The sequence below is a fragment of the Anser brachyrhynchus genome, assembly GCF_964034855.1.
Source record: "Anser brachyrhynchus genome assembly, chromosome: Z".
NCBI lineage: Eukaryota > Metazoa > Chordata > Aves > Anseriformes > Anatidae > Anser > Anser brachyrhynchus.
The window spans coordinates 46,641,624-46,663,580 of NC_137697.1; the positions used below are offsets into that span (position 1 = coordinate 46,641,624).

Here is a 21,957-nt window from a genome sequence, read left to right on the forward strand (position 1 = left end):
GCAAAGCACAAGCATCACTTTGCTTTTTGGCACCAGGACAGTGAGGGAGACAAAAAGCTATGCGCAGCACTATTGCAGCTTCTCATCTAAAGGGCAGGCTGGCACAGAGCAAAGCAAAGCTTAAGCAAAGACCTGGATGGACTCTGCTTGCTTTCAGGGCTATAAGATAGCATTCCTAATAGGAAGAGGAGGTCTTAGTACCCCACAGAGACAGGAACTCTTTCTTATTTAACCAAAAACAAACTTTATTTTGATACATTAAAAAATCTATACATTTCTTAGACTAAAATACAGTTTTGCATCAGTATTCTGGCACAATGTCAGTTTACACAGAAAATCTAAGATTAGATCAGCACTGTTAAATTTCCCTTCTCTTCCTGCATTCACAGCTTGCAGTATAAAACATTTCAAGTTCTCAGACAACAATAAACAGTCTCATGTTTACTTTTCCCATTCCAAAAGGAGGTGGCATTCCATTGGAAAAAAAGGAGCACTTGTTAATTCATCTTTACTGAATGTAAATCACTAAACTAGTCCAGGGGTTTGACTGCCCTGTTAGAACTATGAGCGAAAGAGGATGAAAAACTGTGTGTGTGTGTGTGTGTGTGTGTGTAAAGCTTTGATGGGCTACGACAACACAAGTATTGTTTGAACTACTGTCAAGCCTCTAGCATCTGTTCAGAAGATTTTCCTGTCTCCTTACTGCAGTTACTGTAACCAGCAACACAATCCACAGTACAAAAATAATTCCCTTCTATAGGTATGGGCTTATACCTTCTTTATTGCTCTGATGAGCTCCAGAGCCTAATAATAATAATAATAATAATAATTAGAAAACAAAAAGCAGGGCACAGGGGATGTTGCCGTGAAATATCTGTGAATGGTTATCTGAAAATGGAATGTGAATTTTCTTAACTACTGTAAAGATCCTGGGAAATATTTTCTAACTCTGAAATTCTGCTCTCCATGGCTCCACCTATCCTCTGGCAGTTGCTCTCTGGACTGTATTGGAAACAAAACAACCTTTTTTGTGTTCTCTTCACTCGCCCCCTTCACACAGACGACCTCGCTGTCTGCTGCGCTATTTTTCTAATGAGAGAGATTCTCCTTTTTCAGTCTGAGCAGGGATGGACCCATCCAATACCAACACATACAGTATTTATTTGAAAGTTACAATTTATGACTTTCACAGGAACTCCAGTCAGTGCCTAACTTCTGCTGGATTTCAGGAGTAATTCAGCTTCATAACCACACTAAATATTTCTGAAATATTCCTTACCTGCCCATATTTCACTCAATCCAGAGGGGAGAGGTGGCACATTTGAGGAATGGTAACCCCCAATGCTACCAGGATGTTCCAACACACACACTCAGATGCCAGAGTTGTCTTTAAAGTCACTGAAATCAAGCTAATTCTGCTGGTTAGCTAGAACTTTTGCTCCAAATTCTTGCAACTTTGATTCCACGGGGAGCCCTACACTTCTACAGAAAAGTACCAAATGCTTCTCAGCATATTCACACATCACATCACTGCTTCAGCGAGACAGGGGAGTAGAATCTGATGGTGTTTGTTAGTTTTCTGATAGTTCTGTTTTAGCTGATTTCTCTCAAATGAATGCCAAGTATTTTAGCCTCCAAATGGGTATTTTTAGATGGATTCATGCTACCTATTATCCCTGGAAATATTTTCATAATCCTAATGTCTCTGAAGAGCTTTGGCTTGGTTGCATCAGCTTGCAAACACTGCAAGATACCCCAACAGTTCCATCCTGGACCAGAAATTCTGCCTTCCATACACAACCCACATCAGAAGAGACAAGTTTTATCTCCTCCCTCATCTCTCTAAATATAAAAGAAAAAATATATCTTGAGAACAGTATTTGCTACAGAGCACAAGAAATACGAAGTTACTAATCTCCATTATCTCTCTTGCAATGTGATGGAAATAACAGCAGAGGTGAAATAGTTGGAAGAGCACTGAAAAATTAAATATTTAGAGTAAACTTCCATCATCCCAACAAACAAGCTGAGTGCAAGAAATGCTTCAGGTAAGTCTGTTGGGTTTTGTGTTGTGAAACAATGGTGTTTTTTGTTTTTTTTTCTCTCCCACAGAGGGGAAGGAGTTTCCTCCTTTGGGAAGGAGTTGTTGGATTTTTTTCCACAAAGATGAAATAGGATTTCTGTAGTGATAATGTGACACGCAAGCTGTTCAAGAAACAATGGACTTGAGCTGTTTAGATTTAGTAAACAGTATCTGCACAGGCAAAGCCATGATTTACAAAACCGGGATGTGCACTGTAAGGTATCTACTTTCAATCTCTAGTGTCTCTTAAAATGACTATGCTATGTTCAATACAGCATGTAATACGCATTCAGAACCAAATGATCACTGGATGATGATGATGAGTATATGTGTGCTACATGCATTTTATTCTGACTCTGTAACATACATTCATAGAATACATCATAACTACCCAGAGCAAACCACTAAAGTGCAGGCCCTGAGGGCACATTAAATATGTTGTCTCCAGCGCTGGCTGCTCAGTTGCCAGAACGCTGATACAGACAGGGCTCATTTCTGCTTTACATCCCCATTTTGTGCTGAAAGAGTAAGAGTCAGCATACCCTGCTCCCTCCCTAAAAGGGAGCACTGTGGAGCAGGCTAATCGCCTACTCTGAAAAAAGCCCTTTCAGAAAGAAGTAACCACCCTGAGAAGGTGCTGTACAGAAACGTGGAAAGTGAGTCTTGGATTAACTACTGGGCAAGTGGACCTGTGCACTGGGTCTGGCTGGGATGGAGATAACTGTCTTCACAGGAGACCGCTCGGGGCTGTGTTTTAGATGCGTGACCAAAACACGCTGGTGCCTTACCCATTGCTGAGCAGTGCTCACACAGGGACAAGGCCTTCTCGTTTCCCCCCCTGCCCTCCCCACAAAGCAGGCAAGAGGCTGGGAGGGGACACAGCCGGGACGGCTGGCCCGAAGAAGCCACGGAAACCTCCCCCGTACCATGTAACGCTGTGCTCAGCAATAAAACTGGAGTGAGGGAGATAGTTTTCCAAAGTAGCCATTGCTCAGAGAGTGGCTGGGCATCGGTCTGCTGGTGGGAGGTGGTGCGTGATGGCCTTTGCATCACTTGGTTGGTGTTGTCTTTCTTCTCTCGATTTTTTGCCTTTAATTTAACGAGCTGTCTTTACCACAACCCACAAGAGTTTTCTTGCTTTTGCCCTTTTGATTCTCTCCCCAGTCCTCCTGGGAGGGAGGGAGCAAGGGACTAAGTAGGGGCTTACCTGCCAGCCAGGGTCAACCCACCACAACATGTACTTGGTTTTCCACTTCAGGTTGTCCCTTCTAGGACATGCTTTCCTAACTCAGAAAGTCCTTGGGTTACCATGCCAAGCTAAGGCCACATATAAAATCCAATCCTGTTTTTGGCAGCTGGGAGCGTGAACGTAAGCTAACGGAAGGCTGAAGATGCAGATCTAAACTGGCCATACCACATGCTTTGTCTAGCTGCGGAGCAGCACCGACATTGTAGAAATGATGGGTTGCACTCCTAATCACAGCAAGCATCGTGACGGAGTGGTATCACACGCACACAAAAAAAAAAAAAAAAAAAACCATCTCAGAACTTCAGCTCTGCACCTACACCCCCTCCCATTCGGTCCATGTGATATCCTGAATCATTGCCTTGGGAAGGTGAGAAGGCATGTGCTAAGATCGGTGGGACAAGGGGAGCTGACACTTGACCGCTTGGCACTCCTTTGCTGAAAGAGCAATACAGAAATGAGAGCTAAAAGAACAAATATTCTCTAGGGCTGAAAGAAGCAATGACATGTTGCTTAGCTTCCAAAAACAAAAAGGAAGGTAATATAATGTGAAAAAATAAACAATTAAAGGAATGGCATGCTTTTTTCCTTTAAGCCTAGCTGATCAGAGGCTATGGTCCAGACTGGCTGCAAAAAACAAATGCTGGGAACCAGTAATCATATTGGCTTGGTTTTTAAACCCAGATTGTCCAGCCTGAAGCACCAGTCCTCAAGCACTGTTTGATTCAGTGGACTTTCCAAGGAGATGATTTCTGTATCTCAGCTGCCTCATCTGCTCCTCCTGCAGTGTTATTCCCAGTGCAGCACCACACTAGTTGGTCTAGACTGCTTCCCAAAAAGCAGTCCATATACTGGCCTTGATAACCAGCTGGCAAAAAGAATATTTAATCCATCACAATTGGCAGTCCCCAGCAACTCTACTGCCAACTAGGGATTTACATGTCAAATGTTCTCCGCTACCTCCACTATGGGAGGAAAGCAGAGGCTAAATTTGTCCTGGAAATTGTCTCTTTAGACTCCAGTCTTTTACTTATCTCCTTGCACAAGACCGCACTGGAAGAGGGCAGCTTGTAGTCTGGCTGCAAGTGAACTTCAAAGAACATTCAAAAGCTTTAAAGGGCCACTGGAAAGGCTGCATGTGGATGGAATGCATTTTGGCATGACTGAAAAGCTCTGCATGCCGGATACACACTCAAGAATGGTGCATATGACTTTATTAAGAACTCTGTAGTGATATAGATTTGTCACTTAAACATTACAGCTACCCATAGAAAAGTGTTGCCTGTATCTTTTAAACACCATGTTAATAAAACAAATTTATTTTTAAAACAGGATAAACTGCTATAAAAATGGTGCACAGTCAAGTCATACAAAAATACAAAATTTGTTTCCAATTGCAGTCCTAGTTGTGATTGCAGAGAAAAGCTCCCACTTTGAGTGAGCAGAGAGCACAAACTTGCAGAACTTGTCACGGCAGGTATTTGTTGTCAAAATGAGTAGAATCCAAGGCTTCGATCAAAGCACCTCCAATAATTTCCAAGCAAGACAGAAATTACAGTTTCTCTGGAAGCAACTGCGTATGTGATAAGTCTCTTAGCCTTGGAATCCAGTTTCTAGGACTCATCTCAGCCAGTTTTAAAATTTTTGTTGCTAAAACCCACTGATCTACATGAATATCAGTGTTCAGCGCAACTGCTTCTTCTAGATAGCCTGACCTCTAACTCACATTGAGAGGCCTCGACAGTGCTCCAGTTTGAATCCTAGGTTGAAGTTCTAGTCCAGTTAACATACACATATGCACAGGTGTATAACTTACAATTTCCCTACGTAAGAGAGCCCTCCAGATGTCAGTGGAGTTACTGATATGGTTCAGATAAACAAGTGTCTAATGCTTGCAAGACTGGATAATTCTGTCTGCCTCCCCCCCAGATAGCATTTCTAAATGTACTTTTATTTTCTTACTTCTCATACAGTTTGGTTTCTGTGATATGAAAACAGTAAATCTTTTTATTAATTGGCTTACTGAAAGAAAACTAAGCAAATCTAAGAATCAAATGACTTACAGAAGCAAAAGTGAAATATTCCACTATTGCTAAAAGGTAAGAGCACTGATTAGTTACATGATACTCTATCTTTTTAAACCCTCAGCAGCAATTTAAAAGTCTGATCCTCTGAAAGGAAGCACAGAGAACTGCTTACTTATTAAACCACAATAATACGAGTTGTGCATTTCCTTACCTAGACATACCCCTCCACTCCATTGTAGAGCTTCTACAGAAGGACTTTTCTCTTTCAAAAGATTTTCTTGAATGGAGTGATCAAACCATAGAGGCATTACTTATTTGTACAGAGCTTATATTTAGTGCAATAAGTTTAAAAATTCTGCTCTGAAATATTAACTTTACATTAACAAAAATAGTTTTCTTAAAAAAATTGTAACAAAAGGAGTATATAGCATTGACAGATCATGAATTCTTAGCAGTACACTTCTAAGCATTTACCATTACAATATGCTGAACAATTCAATAGTAGCATTCATATCTGGTGAACTTCCAGACTGAAAATATGCAAATATCTCAGAACCATAATAATCTTTCTTTTTAAAGCAAAAAGAAAACAAAAAACACGTTCTCTTATCATTATTTGATGACTTTAGATAACTATCCTGGCAGTTACACTTCCAAAGAAATGTTTCTCTGCCCTTTTCCTGTTATAACCACCTGCTAAAGTACATAGAAATATGGATGAAAAAACGGGCAAGGAATGGTCCCTTCCACATCCCAGACCTCCCTGACATGAAATGAAATGAAACATACAGTACTTTTTTGTACAGTAAGACAGTTCTTTTCCCATCCTCAGCATCTTTATATCTAGTCATGAAATAATCATGAGTATGGCTAAGACTGAGCTTTAATAATCTGTTATTTGAATTGCTCATATGAAGAATCCATACCCTTAAAGGAGCACTGCTGAAGTTTGAAGGAGGCTATTGAACTCAAGGGGAGGATAGGGGAGAACAGGTAAGAGGGTAAGTAAGGTAAAACGGGAAGTAGATTGCATATAAAAATTATTATTCCCCATTTTATAGTTTCTGTTGAATAGGAGATGCAAGGGCTCCCACACACCTGAATACCTGAGGAGTTGGTTATTGTGATATCTGATACTGACAAACAAAACTGTGCCCTACCAGGGCTATGAAATAAAATGACTGCTTACAAACCAGTTAGAACTGAACTAACTCACACTGAAACTGCCTTTTAAAAACCTATATTTAAGACTTGTCTTGATTTGAAGGTTTTCCTCACATGTGGCTGTCCTAAATTTAATGCAAATTTAAACAAATTAAACAAATAAAACACTCAGCAGATTAGCCGTGTCATGGGAAATCTGTCCCTAAACGCAATCATCATTTCAGATTATCTTTACAATACTTCCTCCAGATTGTAAAATATCAAGCAGATAAGAATCAACATTTCCATGACTTCAATGAATAATTTTTAAAAAATGGAACAATGATAAAGCTGCTTGTAAAAGCCACCCGTATGAAAAGAGTACATGTTTCACAAAAATAATTGTTAAAAAAAGTATTAAATCCCTGTTCCTTTTCTCTGATTTTGGCTGTTTATTTTATATATATATATATATATGTATGTATATATGTATATATATATATTTTGTTTTGGAATGTCAATGGGTTCCAATATGGCTGGCTAGTTTCAAGATGAACTTGCTCCAGAGGCCTAGAAAACAAAGTCATACAGTATAGTCTTAGACAAATGCCAAAGGACAAGGAGAAACTGAGTCAAAGAGGTCACTGGAAACCATAAAGAAAGAAGTGTGAAAAGGTTTTCTTCTTGTGCCTTGACAGTCTCTTTGGAGACAGAAGGTCCAAAATGTTTCCTCATCTCTGCTATTAATACCTATCTAAAATAGAAATGCATTTAGGGCACTTGACTTTTATAGAACTAATTGTCATACCTACAAAATATCCATTTCAATGGAACAGAGGCAAAACAGTAAGGACCTTATTTTACTTTTTTTTGAAGAAAAATTAAGCTCATTTTGAGACACCCAATTTGGCGACTACAGGTGCTACTATTAGAATAGACTTGTTAATGATCTTAATCCAGATGAATCTGAAACCTTTAACAATGCCTTTGGGCAAAGCATTATAAATTTCACAGAAGCAGTAATTGCTACTACCTATGCTGTGTGCAGCCCTTGTCAGTAAGCGAGGCCCTAATACTTCAGAACCTATTCAGCTGGAGTTTAACACCCCAAAATGGAAGACTTCTTGAGAAAACAAGGCCCAGTCAGTTCCAAACAAGACTATCAAATGAGCAGCAGAACTGGGAGTAATTCAGCACAGGACACTCAGGCTGAGTCCCAAGTGCTCAGCATCTTCCCCAGCAGTCCTAGGAGGACTTCTTGTCATTGCCAGACTCAAGTGCCTAGAGTCAAGTTTCTAAAAGAACAAAAAGATGCTTGACTTGCAAGTACTTGGTTTGTCTTTTTACAAGGGGGTGATTATAGGTTTTAGTATCCATGCTTTAGTTACTCAAGTACAAGTCTGACTAGTGGTCTACGCTAGCACCGAGGAGAACATAAGTAGAAAACCACTTAATGTAAACCAGTATTTTGAATTAAGAGATTAACATAAAATTTTGGACGAAGATTTTTTGTGCATATGACTAGAGGGTTTGCAAACCCAATTTTCAACCATTTTAATGGTAGCTTTATTTTTATAGTGTTTAGGCCACTCTGAAAATCCCAACGTAAGTGTCTGTTTGAACAGCTAGAATTACTCCCTGAAGAAAACATTAAATGAGCACAAAATTAGTTTTTTAAATGTATAAACACAGCAGCATTTAGGCATAAGCAAATCTAGAAACTGCTATGCTATAATGAAATAGCAAAACACACAAAGCTACACATCTATCAGTTCTACAGCAGGAACTCATTCCAGCCACGTCAAAAAGTGCTCATGCAACATGGCTTCACATACATCATTTAAAAAATTCTTACTGTTATCATACACTTATTTGGATTCCGTTACATTAACAAAATGTACACTTGTTAAGGAACTGAGTCAGGCCCCAAATATTCTGAGAAAGTAACGATGGAAGAAGACTGTAACTCACAAAGTCATATTGCATGATGACAAGTCATACTTTGCCCAGCCTGGCTCTCCATCATATGCTCCCAGTTCTCCACTTTCCAAACCCATCACCTATCTGTTACTCGTACCATGTAAGGCTGTTCCTTATTCCAGACTACTCAGACATGCAATGCCTTCCTAACAGGCACATCATAAGTAAGACAGGCTGCAGAAGCATAAATGATGCATTGTTCACTGTCTGCATATTTGACAGTGTGAGATGGAAAGAGCACACAAGAGACAAGCAACATAAGTAGTTGGCAATAAAACAAACAACTGGGAGAAATGTCATTTGAGCAGGTTGAAAGGAATCACTGTATACAATCCCTTGGCACTGTATAAAATAATTTGGTGAGAGCTTTAAATGCCTGGTCCTACTTTGCAACAATGGATGTGCTCAGTAGTATTCTTCAGGCTCTTACAGTGTATGTAAGATAAACAAAAATTGTTTAATTCCGGACTGAAAAGAGGATTGAAGTCAGAATAGTGTAATGAATTCCATCATCATCTTATTTTGAGAGTACTCAGCAGTTGGGACTGTTTGTATACCACATAGCATGCACTACTAATCCTGACGAAATGATACTGCATTTGTTTCATATGACACAGTTCCTTTCATCTTACTTTTACAGGAGATGGTCTCAGCTGTGACAAAAACTCTGCCATCCAGGTGATAGGCAAGCTCACAAACAGAAAAAGCAGAACATCTTGAGTGATACAGAGAACAAAAACTTCTCCTGAAGAAGTGCAGTCAGTAAAGACAAAGAGGGAGAAGAAGTAAAAGTGAAACTCTTGGAGGATCGCCACCTCCTCATCTGCACCTACCATTGGTTTTAGCTCTCTGCCCTCAGCTCCACCTCCCCGGCCAGCTTCCTTCATAGATTTCCTACTATTCTCCACAAACTCCTGAAAAACAGCAATAATGTGAAAAGTACTTTCTTAGGGCAGGCTCCAAGCATCTAATCCATATACAAAACTTCAGAGATTTAACTGCTCAAAATGTCAATGAAACTTGCTTCTTCCACTCCTCTTGTTCAAACTTGCCCATGATACATCAAAAGAGCCTGCCAGATAGCCACAAGGGTCTCCATCATCTAATTCTGAAGAACTAGAAGCCAGACAGGTATCTGTCATTGTGTGCTGTTGTAAGTTACATATTGACCACTAAGCTCTCCTTTATCGAGAAGGAATGTAGAAGGGTGACTGTCACAAAAACAGAGACACCAGTTATTACACCCTATCCTGTGAACTGTGTGTAATGTTAGAACCATTAAATGGAACTTGAAGATAATTACTTGCAAGGTCTTGCTGATCTCCCTGAATGCAAATTCTTCAATTTTTCCCCAGTCAAAATTACCTATTCAAAGACTAACAAAGGTAATAATTCCCCTTTCAATCTTTTCTTTTCTCTTAAAGGTAAGAGGCATTTTGGAACAAATATCAGTATACTTTAGCTGCTAACGTTTTGTGATACCTGCTGTTGATTAAAGAAAACTGCAAGGCTTCTATGATTTACTTCTGAGACAACATTTTGCTAAAAAGCAAGTCAACAGCTAGCATTTTCATTATATACTCTAGATTCTGTAGTGTTTTACCAAAACATAAAGTTAAATTCTTGGCACACTTTTCCAACAAGTATTCAAAAAAAGAAAAGGAAGGAAAAATTCGCTAAGAAGTCACAAGACTCTTTCACGAGCCCACACCTGGGGGTGCATTTTACAGGGACATATTCTGTGGTTGCCACTTAAAATGGAAAAACATTATCAAGAAATGACCGTCAGTAACAAACTGAATGGTCAGAGGAACACAATTTTTACATCTTGGTGTACAGTTAGAGTGAACTGGTAATAAGATGGAACAAACAAATTAAAAATAAATTGTGCACAGGGCCTTGACATAGTATCAAGGTTCAAGCACAGAATGAAAAACCTGTTGCTTTTGTGCATGAGAGACTGAGAAGCAATTTCTGATTGCTTCTTCAACATAGTCACTAGCTCTGTGTGGGGTGGAATATTCTGACATTTGTTCTCTTCCACATCTCAGGAGAGGTCCTTTTCAGGAAAGAACAAGACGCAAACCTTTACCCATTGTTTTCTTCCTTCTGTTCTGCGCTGCATCCTTCACAAGAAATGACACCCAGGAGTATGACTCTGTATGAGGAATGCTCATTGAGCTGTCAGCAAGTAGAAGTCAATAGCAGTGGGGATGCATCACTAATCTAATGTTTACCACACCACTCTTGGCTGATCAAGTCATGAGTAAGACAGCGTGGTAATCCCAATTTTGAAAATAAATAAATTTTATACTCAGCTAGTGCATTCACCCCACTCTCAATAAATTGATCCTATGGAACCATATTCTTAGAGTGCAATGGAAACTCACCATGAGAACTTTATCCATGTAGAATTCCCTCCCAGGGCTTCCATCATTGTATTTTGTATCGATGGCAAAACATAAGAAAAGGACATCAACGACCATTTCGTAAATGGAAAGGAAGCAGTGAGCAACCAGGAACGCAAAGAGGCAGACAATGATGAGAGGCAACACCCAGACAGTGTAATCTCGTTGGTAATTCAGCAACATAATCCCAGCCAAACCTGTACTGCAGACGATCAGGACCTGAAGAAGAAAACATACGAATAAGAGAATTCTAACGACAGAAGCCTTCTGATTGTTTGTTTCAACCTATGTGCTCCTTGCTCTACCAATCCTAAAATTAGGGGTTGCAGATGCCAGTGCTAATGACATCTTTACAGCCTTGATTCCTCACATCCCTGAGTAGGAAAGATGCTTTATCTGTTGGTCCAGCAAGTGCAAGTCAGAATAGTTTCAAATCCATCTGTCAACACAAACGGTATTTTTCAGAGACAATTATATCTTGCTGTCACAGTTCACAATGTTACAGAATACTCCTAAAAAAAGAACTTTACCCTGTCAATTGTATATACATAAAAAAATAGAACCAGATATTACCAAACAATTAATGTGCAATTGCATTTGGTTTTGGTTTATTTGTTTTGGGAGGGTGGGACTTGGGGGACATGGGTTTCATTTTGCTGGAGGAAACAATTCAGCCAAAACATCTTTCAAGCTTGTCTTATCATTGTCTTGTCTCCATATAAGGAAAGTATATCAGAATTAGAAACGGTCAGAGTAGATTAGATTATAGGTCAGACTAGAAATGAATAAAATAAGAGATTATTGTAATTCAGGTAAGGCACATCATATCTGTTTTCATTGAACTACACTACGTGTGAGGCCCTAACAGATATTTCACTGAGTACCAGTTTGGTCTTTAGGGATAACAAAACAAAAAAACAGTTGTAGCCACTCAACATTTTGAACATTTCTAAACCTTTTATTATGAACTGCAGAGAAACATCAAATTGTAAAATAGGTCAGCTTTACTGTATTATGAAAACACTGGCTTAGATTGTAGAGAAGATACGCTGGCAGCCTAGCACTGCTTAGATGATACCATTTTTGATATGCTGCACTGTTCATTTTAATGTTTCTGTCACCTGTGCATTTCTCCAATAATTTGAGAGACATCCTTTCAAGGAGATGTTCCCTAACACTTTTCAGATTCCTCCATAAAACTGCATTATGCATTTCATGATCTCTAAAGCATCTGTATCTTCATTATGTATTTACTTCTCCTCACATCTTGTTGATTTAATTACTGGATTAAAAGTTCAGCCCACTGTACTCTGACTAAATAGAATAATGTAATAAGGAGGACAGTTCAGTTCAATTAATGTCCAAATGCTTAAGCACAGGTGATTTAAGTGGATAGGTATTAAGTATTTTAGTAAACAATGGCACAAAATCCTTAAAAGGATAACAATAATTCACTGGATTAAATTTCCATAAAGTAGATCTCTATCATTTCCTGGAGAGACAAAAAGCTGACCACAGCAACTATTCTAGTCTATTTAAATTCTCAGCATAAAAGTAACTTAATCCTCAGAGTAAAAGTAACTTAGTAAGTTAAGCTGACAGTTCCTCATTGCAGGCTTCCATACTACCTTCCAGTGCAATTTTAAGAAAAATGGTCATCAATAAACTGTCAAATTTCAATAAAAATCTAGAGAGCTGAATTCACAGGAAATGTCTTCTTTCCTTAAAATTTTAAGTTTTTAACCACAAAACCAATCAAAAACTCAGTAATTCTGGTCACACTTCTCTTGACTCCCTAAAATAAATCCATGCAAAAAGTGTCATCATCCTCAGCCATTCCTTTCTGATGACTTCTGCTTGATCTAAGTGGATCATTTGTTTAACCACCCTCATGCTTCACAGTCCCTTCCTTATAGGATGCGGCTAGATGTGATAAAGTCATGCTCAGAAACAAGAGTTCAAAGGCATTTTGTATCTGGGGGTGCAAGTTGTTGCTAAGGGAAGCTTGCTGCCATGGAAAGCCACAACTGTATACAGCATACGCACCTTTCCCAGAAACAACATAAAATCCCCAACGGTGTTTATGGCAGCCACTCGCAAAGCGTTCTCCACTAGAATAACAAAGGCATCCTTTGCTGAGGTGCAGAAGTTGGTGCTGTTGATAGCTGTGGCTGTGTATGCATTCTGGGGGAAAAAGAAAAAAAAAAAGTGAAAATTTGGAATGATCAGATGTTTCAGAGGGAGGTGGGGAGAGGAGTTTAAAGGGGGAAGAGTAGGGAGGGAGGAGTAAGGCAGGCATGGCTTGTGAAAAAGGCACATGTCATATGATGTTAAAGAGTAAAGATTCCCATGAGAGTTGTTGAAACAATCAGTATGTACCAGCTGACAGAAGACTATACGAAATAGAGAATTACCATTCTTTTCCTCCCTTGCTCATGATTTATGCATTAACAAGTTTATTCCAATAAAAACTAATTAAACAGAATTTGCAGTTTCTCTGCAGGAGGTGAGTAGTGGCATCACTACAGCAATTAAATTGTCAGAAAAAATTCTGGAAATATAAGAGTTTGAGAGTCATACAAGTCCACCAAGGTAATTTCTAGATAATTCAATAGACTGCATTCAAAATTATCCAGGACAATTTTCAAGGATTACACTGTTGTTTCCTTATGATTTTATTTTCTCTATTTCTAGGGGGGGGAGGGAGGGTGGAAAACAGTAAAAGGGAGTTAGAGATGATTTAAGAGGTGGAACCACAGGCCAAACGAATGTCTTTGATGAGGTGGCCTGACCAGCCTGTGTGTTGCAACTTGCAGCTCTTCCTCCACTTTGTAGATGACAATGACAATTTGATGTTACATACTGTTTTTCAGTCCTGTGAACATGAAATATTACACCTGGAAAAGGTTCGCTCCCTTGTCACAGAAAACGTATTTTGAAAATCAGATGTAGCTCGGAAGAACAGACGTAAGGGGGATTGCCTCCAACCACTAATCAAATCTGTTGAGATCTCATCTAAAGTTGAGATACAATGTTCTCAAAGATGAATACTGACTGTTTTTCACCTTTTTTCACCTTTGAACAAAGACTAATGCAATGACTTGCATTTTAATTTCAGTAATGGAAACAAAACTTAAGTACCATCCCTCGGGTCAGTTACAAAGTACAATACATTATGTGTCAGCCTCAGATTACACTCTAGAAATCACATATTTTATCTTTTTTTGAATATTGGAAATCTTACCTGATTTAAGTAGGTCAGGCACTTTTCTAGACACCAAAGGCAGCAGATGCAAGCTTTAAGCATACAGCGAGCACAAGCATTTTCCTAGGAAAGCATAAAATGTGGGAGGCAAAAAGACATACCATGAAAAACAAGAAAACAATATTCCTTTGTGTTTCAGTAACTGATACTCAGTAACTCCAGCAGTTACTCTCAGTTCTGTGGCCTTTGAAAGACCAAATATTCTAAACTGAGACTTCCAAAGACCTCCCTCCAGGTTTAACTAAATTATCTGTAAACACATCAGGCCTTGAGTTTCAGTAAGAAAATGGAATCTGTTTCTCTTACTTTTCCTTTGAGTTGTGTATGGATATACATAAGAATCATTCGTGGTATCTTCACTAATGTGATAATGAAAGACCCCTTTGCTACCGTTCCTAGGTGGTAACAAACAAGGCGATTAACAGATGCCAGGATAGGAGTAAATGGCAGGTTCCTTTTCTCCCTGTTGAAAAGAGAAAAAGAATTAAGTAGAATGATCAATATATATTTAATGTCGTCATATAGAATTGCTACAAATTCCTGAAAGGCTAGCGTGCAAAAGGAGTTTCTTATCCTTCTTCTGGCTGTCAGTGTGTATTGTGTATTCCGTATAAAACATGGACAGCCTGTGCAAGTCACAACTTTGGCTCTAATGTAGTAATAGAAATAGGATAAAGAAACAATACACCTTAACGGTAGTCTTACTAGCAGTTGTATGTGTTTCAGTTATTGCCAAATAACAATTTCTTCTACACTATGCTTCATGGTATGAAACTCGAGCCCTTTAAAAGAAAAGAACAACAGCATTTTTCCATCAGCCTGCTGATAACCTTGTCTTCCCCTTCTGTTTAAGGTCTTCATTGAGACATTCTTGAAGAGGATATTACTATTTTAATTTATTATGTAAATTTCTTTTTCCGGATGCTTTGCATTTCTAATTTAGCTATTATATCCTCAAGACAGCAAGTATTAAAGGAACAAGTGTTAACATTCCAAACATAAAATAACTCCCCAGCTTGGGAGAAAATTATTTTCATGCGAATTTCATTCAAAAAAGATCAAGAAATAGTCTTTATCACATAAAAATAAACTCCAAGCAACTTAATCATGAGATGCTAATAACTAAAACAGGTTTTCCCTATATTTTCTTCCAACTAACTTTTACTGCTCAGGAGGGGGAAGCCAAATTCTACTCTCCCTTGGGCACAATCACATAAAAAGTTACGGTCTAATCCCTATACCTATACAACCCAAACACGTTCTCCTTTTCAAGTTAACATAACTGACTGCTGACTCTATAATGCACAATGCTGAGATCTATTATTGCATGAGTTGAAAGGAATCCATCCTACCACAGTGAATCAATATTGAACATACATAAAACATTTTTCCATAGATAATATCATTTAATTTTCTGTGCAAAGCTGCTAATGTCCAAAATAAAGGGGAACTCCAAATTAACGCCCTTTCCTTTTTACTGAGTCCCTTTTCAGGTTAGAAATCTACTTTAAAATGCAAGAAAGAATTACAGTAGGGAGCAATTGATACATGCTAACTTAAAATTCCTGTTAAGGAATGATAGGTACAGTTAACAGTAAAATCATTCCTTTTCAGGTGATAGAAAATATATAAAAGTACAGATGAAGAATAAGCATTGCTAGGCCATCTGTACCAACGCAAAACTATCCTCTCTACTCTGTACTTTTGCAGTTTTTCACTCGGTCTAGTTTTATTATTCACAAGCGTACATCCCTCTAGCATCTTGTAATAACTTCACAGATGCATTTCACCAGTATACTGGAGGATTTTATCATTAATAAAATAACAGAATTTCTGTCAGCATAGTAAATTAATTCCTCACCTTTGATATATTTTAAGATACTAGGGCAGATAAGGAATCAAATATAATTCAGATAACAGCCTCAATTAAAAAAAAGACAAATCAATTAAACATTTGTGATCTGAATCATGCACTTGAAAAATATCTGCATCATTATTTAAAACCCTATGTTAAAAAAATCAGACTCTTAAAAGAACATGACAAGAATAGAGCGTGGTTGCTGTATATCCCTAGAAATTTTTATGTATCATATCCTTCATAGAATAATGGAATGGTTTGGGTTGGAAAGGACCTTAAAGAACATCTAATTCCCACCCCCCTGCCGTGGACACCTCCCACCAGACCAGGTTGCCCAAAGCCCCATCCAGCCTGGCCTTGAACACTTCCAGGGATGGGGCATCCACAGCTTCTCTGGGCAACTTGTTCCAGTGCCTTACCACCTGCAGAGTAAGGAATAGCTTCCTTACATCTAATGAAAATCCACCCTCTGCTATGCGGTCTGTCCAGAGCCTTCTCTTCTCCAGGCTGAACATCCCCAATGCCCTCAGCCTGTCTCCATAGGAGAGGTGCTCCAGTCCTCTGAGCATCCTCATGGCCCTCCTCTGGACTTCTTCTAATACGTCCATGTCCTTCTTGTGCTGGGGGCCCCAGAGCAGAACGCAGTGCTCCTGGTGGGGTCTCACAAGAGCAGAGCAGAGGGGGACAATCACCTCCCCAGCCCTGCTGGCCACGCTGCTTTTGATGCAGCCAGGATACGGTTGGCTTTCTGGGCTGCAAGCACACACTGCTGTCTCATGTTGAGATTCTTGTCAACCACCACCCCCAGGTCCTTCTCCTCAGGGCTGCTCCTAATCCTTTCTCCACTCAGCCTCTATTTGTGCTCGGCATTGCCCCAGCTCAGGTGCAGGACCTTGCACTTGCTCTTGTTGAACCTTATGAGGTTCATACAGTCCCACCTCTCAAGCCTTTCCAGGTCCCTCTGGATGGCATGCCTTCCCTCCAGTGTGTTGACTGCACCACACAGCTCGGTGTCATTGGCAAACTTGCTGAAGGTGCATTCAATAGCCTTTTTTTTTTTTTTTTTAAAAATAGGTCTTAAATAGCTAAAGCAAGAACTTAATTTTCACTTATTTAAGGCAAATTTTGAGCAGTCCTAATTTCAGAGAAGTCTGCAAATGCTAGAGACAAGGCCCTAAAGCAGGGTCTTATTTATCTGGACAAGTCTGTGATTCTGAAATAAGTCTCTTAACTCTGTAAAGATAAACGCTTGTGCCTGAAATTTGTTAAAAGCATTGTTCAAGTAATAGTATTGCCTTCCTGAACAGCTAGCAGATACATGCACAATAGCCAAGGTGAAGTACGCTCTCATACACAACTGCGATACAAATAATGAAATAGGGAGTTACAATGCACACATATTTTGTATTATTTTTGTACTTGTACATGATTTTGTGAGGATCTATATATAGTGATGAATCTACTAAGACCTTGAGTAATCTTGTGCAAGAATGATTAACGAAGATTAATTTAAAGAGCATTTTTTAAAATTACAATAACAACAATGAATTGCTGTCAGTAATTTTTTGATCTCTGACGAGTTTATCAGCATTGATTATTAACATTAAAGTTGGTCTTACAGATGCATTCGTTTTTGTAAACAAGCGTTCATGTTTTTACAATGTGCATAGCTTACAAGGCAAACACGACTTCAAGTCTTAAATACTAAGAATGCCATCCATAACCAGCGAAGCAGATTATTTTAGGACTTCACATGATTTAAGAAGAGTTAATACAATCCAACTACTCTTCAGCTTTCTGGCAAGAAGTATTCTTCCCAAAAACTCTATCTCTCATTATTTCTGCTAATTCCATTTCTAGGCTGTTCACAATAAAGATAAGTTATTCTTACCTTGTGAAATAGTATGTCACAACAGCTCCAGCTACTGTCATCTGCTGACAGGCTAAGATAAACTCACTAATCCAGATCAGTCCCACTACATGGTACCACCACATGTATTTCAGAGGGCCTACCATCCGAAATTCAACAAATCCTTCTTCATTTGGGACAGGATTACCTAGAAATTAATGAGGTCAAAAAAGGATTACAACAATTACACCAACTGTGAAAGAAGAAAGTATATGGTGTTAGCAGTTCATAACCATTTAAAGAAGAACAGCTCTAGCTTCTTTTAACACTACTAATTATCAAGTTTAGGAGGATGGTTCATAAGAAAAACATACCTTCTGAGATAATGAGTATAATGGCATTTGAAAAAAAAAAGCACTAAAGAATTCTGAGCATACTCAATATTGCGCAGCCACATGGTAAAAATTTCCAAGACGAACCACCGTTACAATGTAGCAAGAACCCCTATAATTAAACATACTAAAAGGAATTTTGTTTTAGTCGTTCTTGACTTGTCTGTTGCTGTCTTAATATAACTTACATAGTGAGAATCATAGCTCCTTAGATCTAGATGTCAACATTAACAACATTTTGTTTCCATTGTAGCAGGTATTTTTGCATGCATTTCAAGAACATTTATATCTTTAAAGGTATTTACAGCCATGAGGAACAGCATTAGAGATTCTAAATGTGTGCATTCAGAAAAAATCCGTGGAATCTGAATAGTGTGATGTACGATGATTTACAGTCCATGTCAAAACCATCCTAGGCAATTCCCTATCTCAACATACTAGCCCACACTAATAATGTTTATCTTAAGCAACAGTTACGTAAACTGCTGATGAGATGCAGAAAAATGCGTAGTAATATCATGTGTATAAGATATTTACCTTGAAAACCAGTGTTTTGACCTCTCATTGTTAATACCTCCTCTACATTCTTAGCTGTGCTATCGTGTATATAAAAAATGTATTTTCCTGTAAATAAATTGAACTATTGAAATCTCAATTTTAGAGAACAAGCTCTTCAAAAAATGTAGGGTTTTTTTGTACACAAATAATGTGCACTTGTCAATTCTTCTGGTTTGGACTGAAAAGATGTGGTTCTACTTGCACAAAGATTTTTTTCAACTGACATCAGTGAATAAACTGAGTGCATATGAAGCTAAAAGGATACACTAGTCTTTGCAGAATCAAGGTCCACCAAAGAATTCTGTCAGCTAAACATAAGTATTAGTCTAAATTCTCCTACAGATTTAATCCCTTTGCAGCGTGAAGCATGGGACTGGGACTTTGGAGGTAAACATTTTCTCTAACTTGCCATTCATTAGGCACACAGAACATCATGTAATGAAAAATAAAAATTTCAACAGTAATAAGAACAAGATTCTATTACCTCTGTCCCTTGCTAAAATTTCAGATGACAAAATCCAAAATATTTAATTTGTATTATGTGGAAATAGCTCTGTGACCAGAAACACTGCTGCATTTGGATTAGCAGTAATTTTCAAAATTCTAAGGTTCTAGTGATGAACGATAGTTTCTATTGTGCACAACTTGTTGCAAAATAACACACAGATCTCCCATTTTAAAAAGCAGTTGCTAAGTTTCTCTATTGAAGTAACTAAGATTTGGACCTGTAAGAATAATTCTAGAAGCTCTTGTCAGACACAGAACACAAGCAAAGCTCTCACTTATGCTCTTCATAAAAGGAAGAAATTCAGAGTACACTTGCTACTTTCAGAATATGGCATATGAAGAGCACAAAAATCAAAGAACATTTCACTAATAATCTAGAAAATACTGGATTCCTAAGTTATGAAGAACAGAAGCTGCTTTTAGTGTATCTATGTTTTGGGAAACAGAACATGCATGTAACGGCCCTTTCATTACTATCTCTTCATGTGTGTGAAAACAGGCTAAAATACAGTACAGTATCTTATTTAAGTTAAGCCTGTGAGCTGCTTACCTGTAGTACCAAGGAAAAGCAGGACTGTGATCCAGTATGTCCAGAAGAGGATAAGCACAAAGAATGTCCAAAATGGCTGGAAGACTAGCAGCGGCAAGTGAATGAAGACCTTGCCGGCCACATGGAACAAGGCAATGGTGAGAGCTACTCGTTTGCGCATAATTAGCATTATCAAGAACAATATAACCTAGAGGGAGAAGTTTCCAAATCGCATATTAGAGAATTAAAAAATAAGCAAGCTATTATTTTGCATAGCTAGGATAATCAAACTCAGAAAATTAACACATTCTCTACTTGTAAGATCACAAGATCAAAATGTAAAACCTCTAACAGCTTATTCTAGTGAGAAAGTATTTTCCAAATTACACTTTTGGGGAAATTTAATCTCACACTTATTTACTTGGAATCATCATCAGCCTCAGACTTATGAGAGTAGGCCAGATTCCATCCTTAATTATGTTGTACAAACCACCAAAATCAGCAGACTGCAAAACTTAACAAAGAATACAATTTAACATTTCTCTCTAGACATTGCATGGTGTACTTGCCATGTAAGTTAGTCAAACATTGACAACTTTTAGTTACAGGGTCATTGTCTCTGAAACAAACAGCAAGGCCAGAAGAACATACGATAGTTCAGTAGTCATTAGCATTTCAGTTCACAACAACCCATGTGTAAGTGGAAGAAGTTTGGGAACAACTGATTTCAGAAGTGTAAATGGTCTAAGGACTTTTAAATAAACTGAAATGACAGAGTACCTCTGAACTGGGGATCTCACAAAAATATCATGAGTGAAACTGGGAGTTTCATATTCCAGCTATTTATGGGAGGTCCCTGTAGAGGTTTTAGAGTAGAGGAAAGGAGAAAAGGTGCAGGGTCAGGAACTCTCTCCTGACACACAGACAGATATTACAGAGCAATGTTAGGAAGGTAAAAATGTATGTATATATATATATATATCACCAACAGAGCTTGTAATGGAAATAAACTCTTTAAAACTTGTGTAATATAAACCTTCCACCTGAATAAAAAAACAAAAGAGACAAATAGAAATGTAGAACAAGAAAATTGTATGGTCATTAGCAAAACATACTGTGAAGACTGTAGCTGAAATGGCATAGATCAGGAGAGCCTGAAGATTTTCTTTGGCTATTTGAGTCTCAACATCACTGGCAGATATTCGTTGCTTAGCATACAGCCACCACAGGACTCCTGTACCACCTATGTTTTAGAGGGAAAAAAAAAAAGACAAATGAAAAACGCTTCTTTTATGTGACACAATCATACTGCCTAGTACCTAAAGACCAAAAGCCTTTAGTTTCTTAAGTCTGGTCTGGAATAGAAGACTCACAGGAACCGACAGACAACCCAACGGGACCTTCAAAGGATGGAGAAGTGCTCAATTCTCCTCTGTTGACCTCTTCTCAATCGGATACACTCTTTCCACAGTCTCACCCCAATAAGCTTACTTAAAAGACTTGCAGCTCTTTGTGGTTTAGGGTGAAGCGTGCGAGAAGACTAGTTCATTGGGAGCCCTAGCAGTGAAGATTGCCCATTAGCCAGGTAACAGAGGAACAAAAAGAAGAAGAAAGGAAAGAAATAGAGATAAAGAGAAAAATAGAGAAATTATATTGTAGGATGTATATAAAAATCTAGGAGAGGGAAACGAGATATCTTTGGATAAGGATGCAAAATGGCAAGAGGAAGAAGAGGAGTCTATAATCCCTGAGAAGATCTATAAAGAAAAGAAGGGACAGCCTTGACCCTGACAACAGCACCTTGGGTTAATGACACGCAGCTATGCTTGCATCAAGACAATGTCCTTCAGGCACTGGAAGAACATCACCATAAGGTCCAGGAGGCCAATATAGTGTGAGGTACTTTCTTCTAACCAATTATGAAAACCTACTCTTAGGGCCAGAACTTCAATCTCATACTCTAGCTGAGTTTCCAAGGTAAGAATTTTCTTAAATACAGGAAACCAGCCCCTCAGGGAGTTAACCTCTCATCTGAACACATTTTTTTTCTCATTTGCGTATCCTTCTCTGTTCTTTTGCTCTTTGTGAATCACTTGCAGAAGCTTATCTAGA

At 38.5% G+C, this 21,957-nt stretch overlaps 1 protein-coding gene across 2 annotated transcripts in view; it reads right to left on the bottom strand.

Annotated features, from left to right (window-relative positions):
• Positions 1-220: 220 nt before the first annotated feature.
• The window catches only part of SLC44A1 (solute carrier family 44 member 1), a 67,645-nt gene continuing 45,908 nt past the window's right edge, over positions 221-21,957 (bottom strand). Inside the window, exons 8-16 of one of the 2 annotated variants that reach the window (XM_080572919.1) lie at positions 20,961-21,088; positions 19,867-20,053; positions 17,902-18,067; positions 14,459-14,615; positions 14,132-14,215; positions 12,934-13,071; positions 10,870-11,106; positions 9,313-9,393; positions 221-7,069 (exon numbers count right to left, since the gene is read on the bottom strand). In XM_080572919.1, the coding sequence (XP_080429045.1) occupies positions 7,046-7,069; positions 9,313-9,393; positions 10,870-11,106; positions 12,934-13,071; positions 14,132-14,215; positions 14,459-14,615; positions 17,902-18,067; positions 19,867-20,053; positions 20,961-21,088 (1,202 nt within the window). In that variant the 3' untranslated portion in view covers positions 221-7,045. The other variant, XM_080572918.1, reaches the window with a different exon arrangement.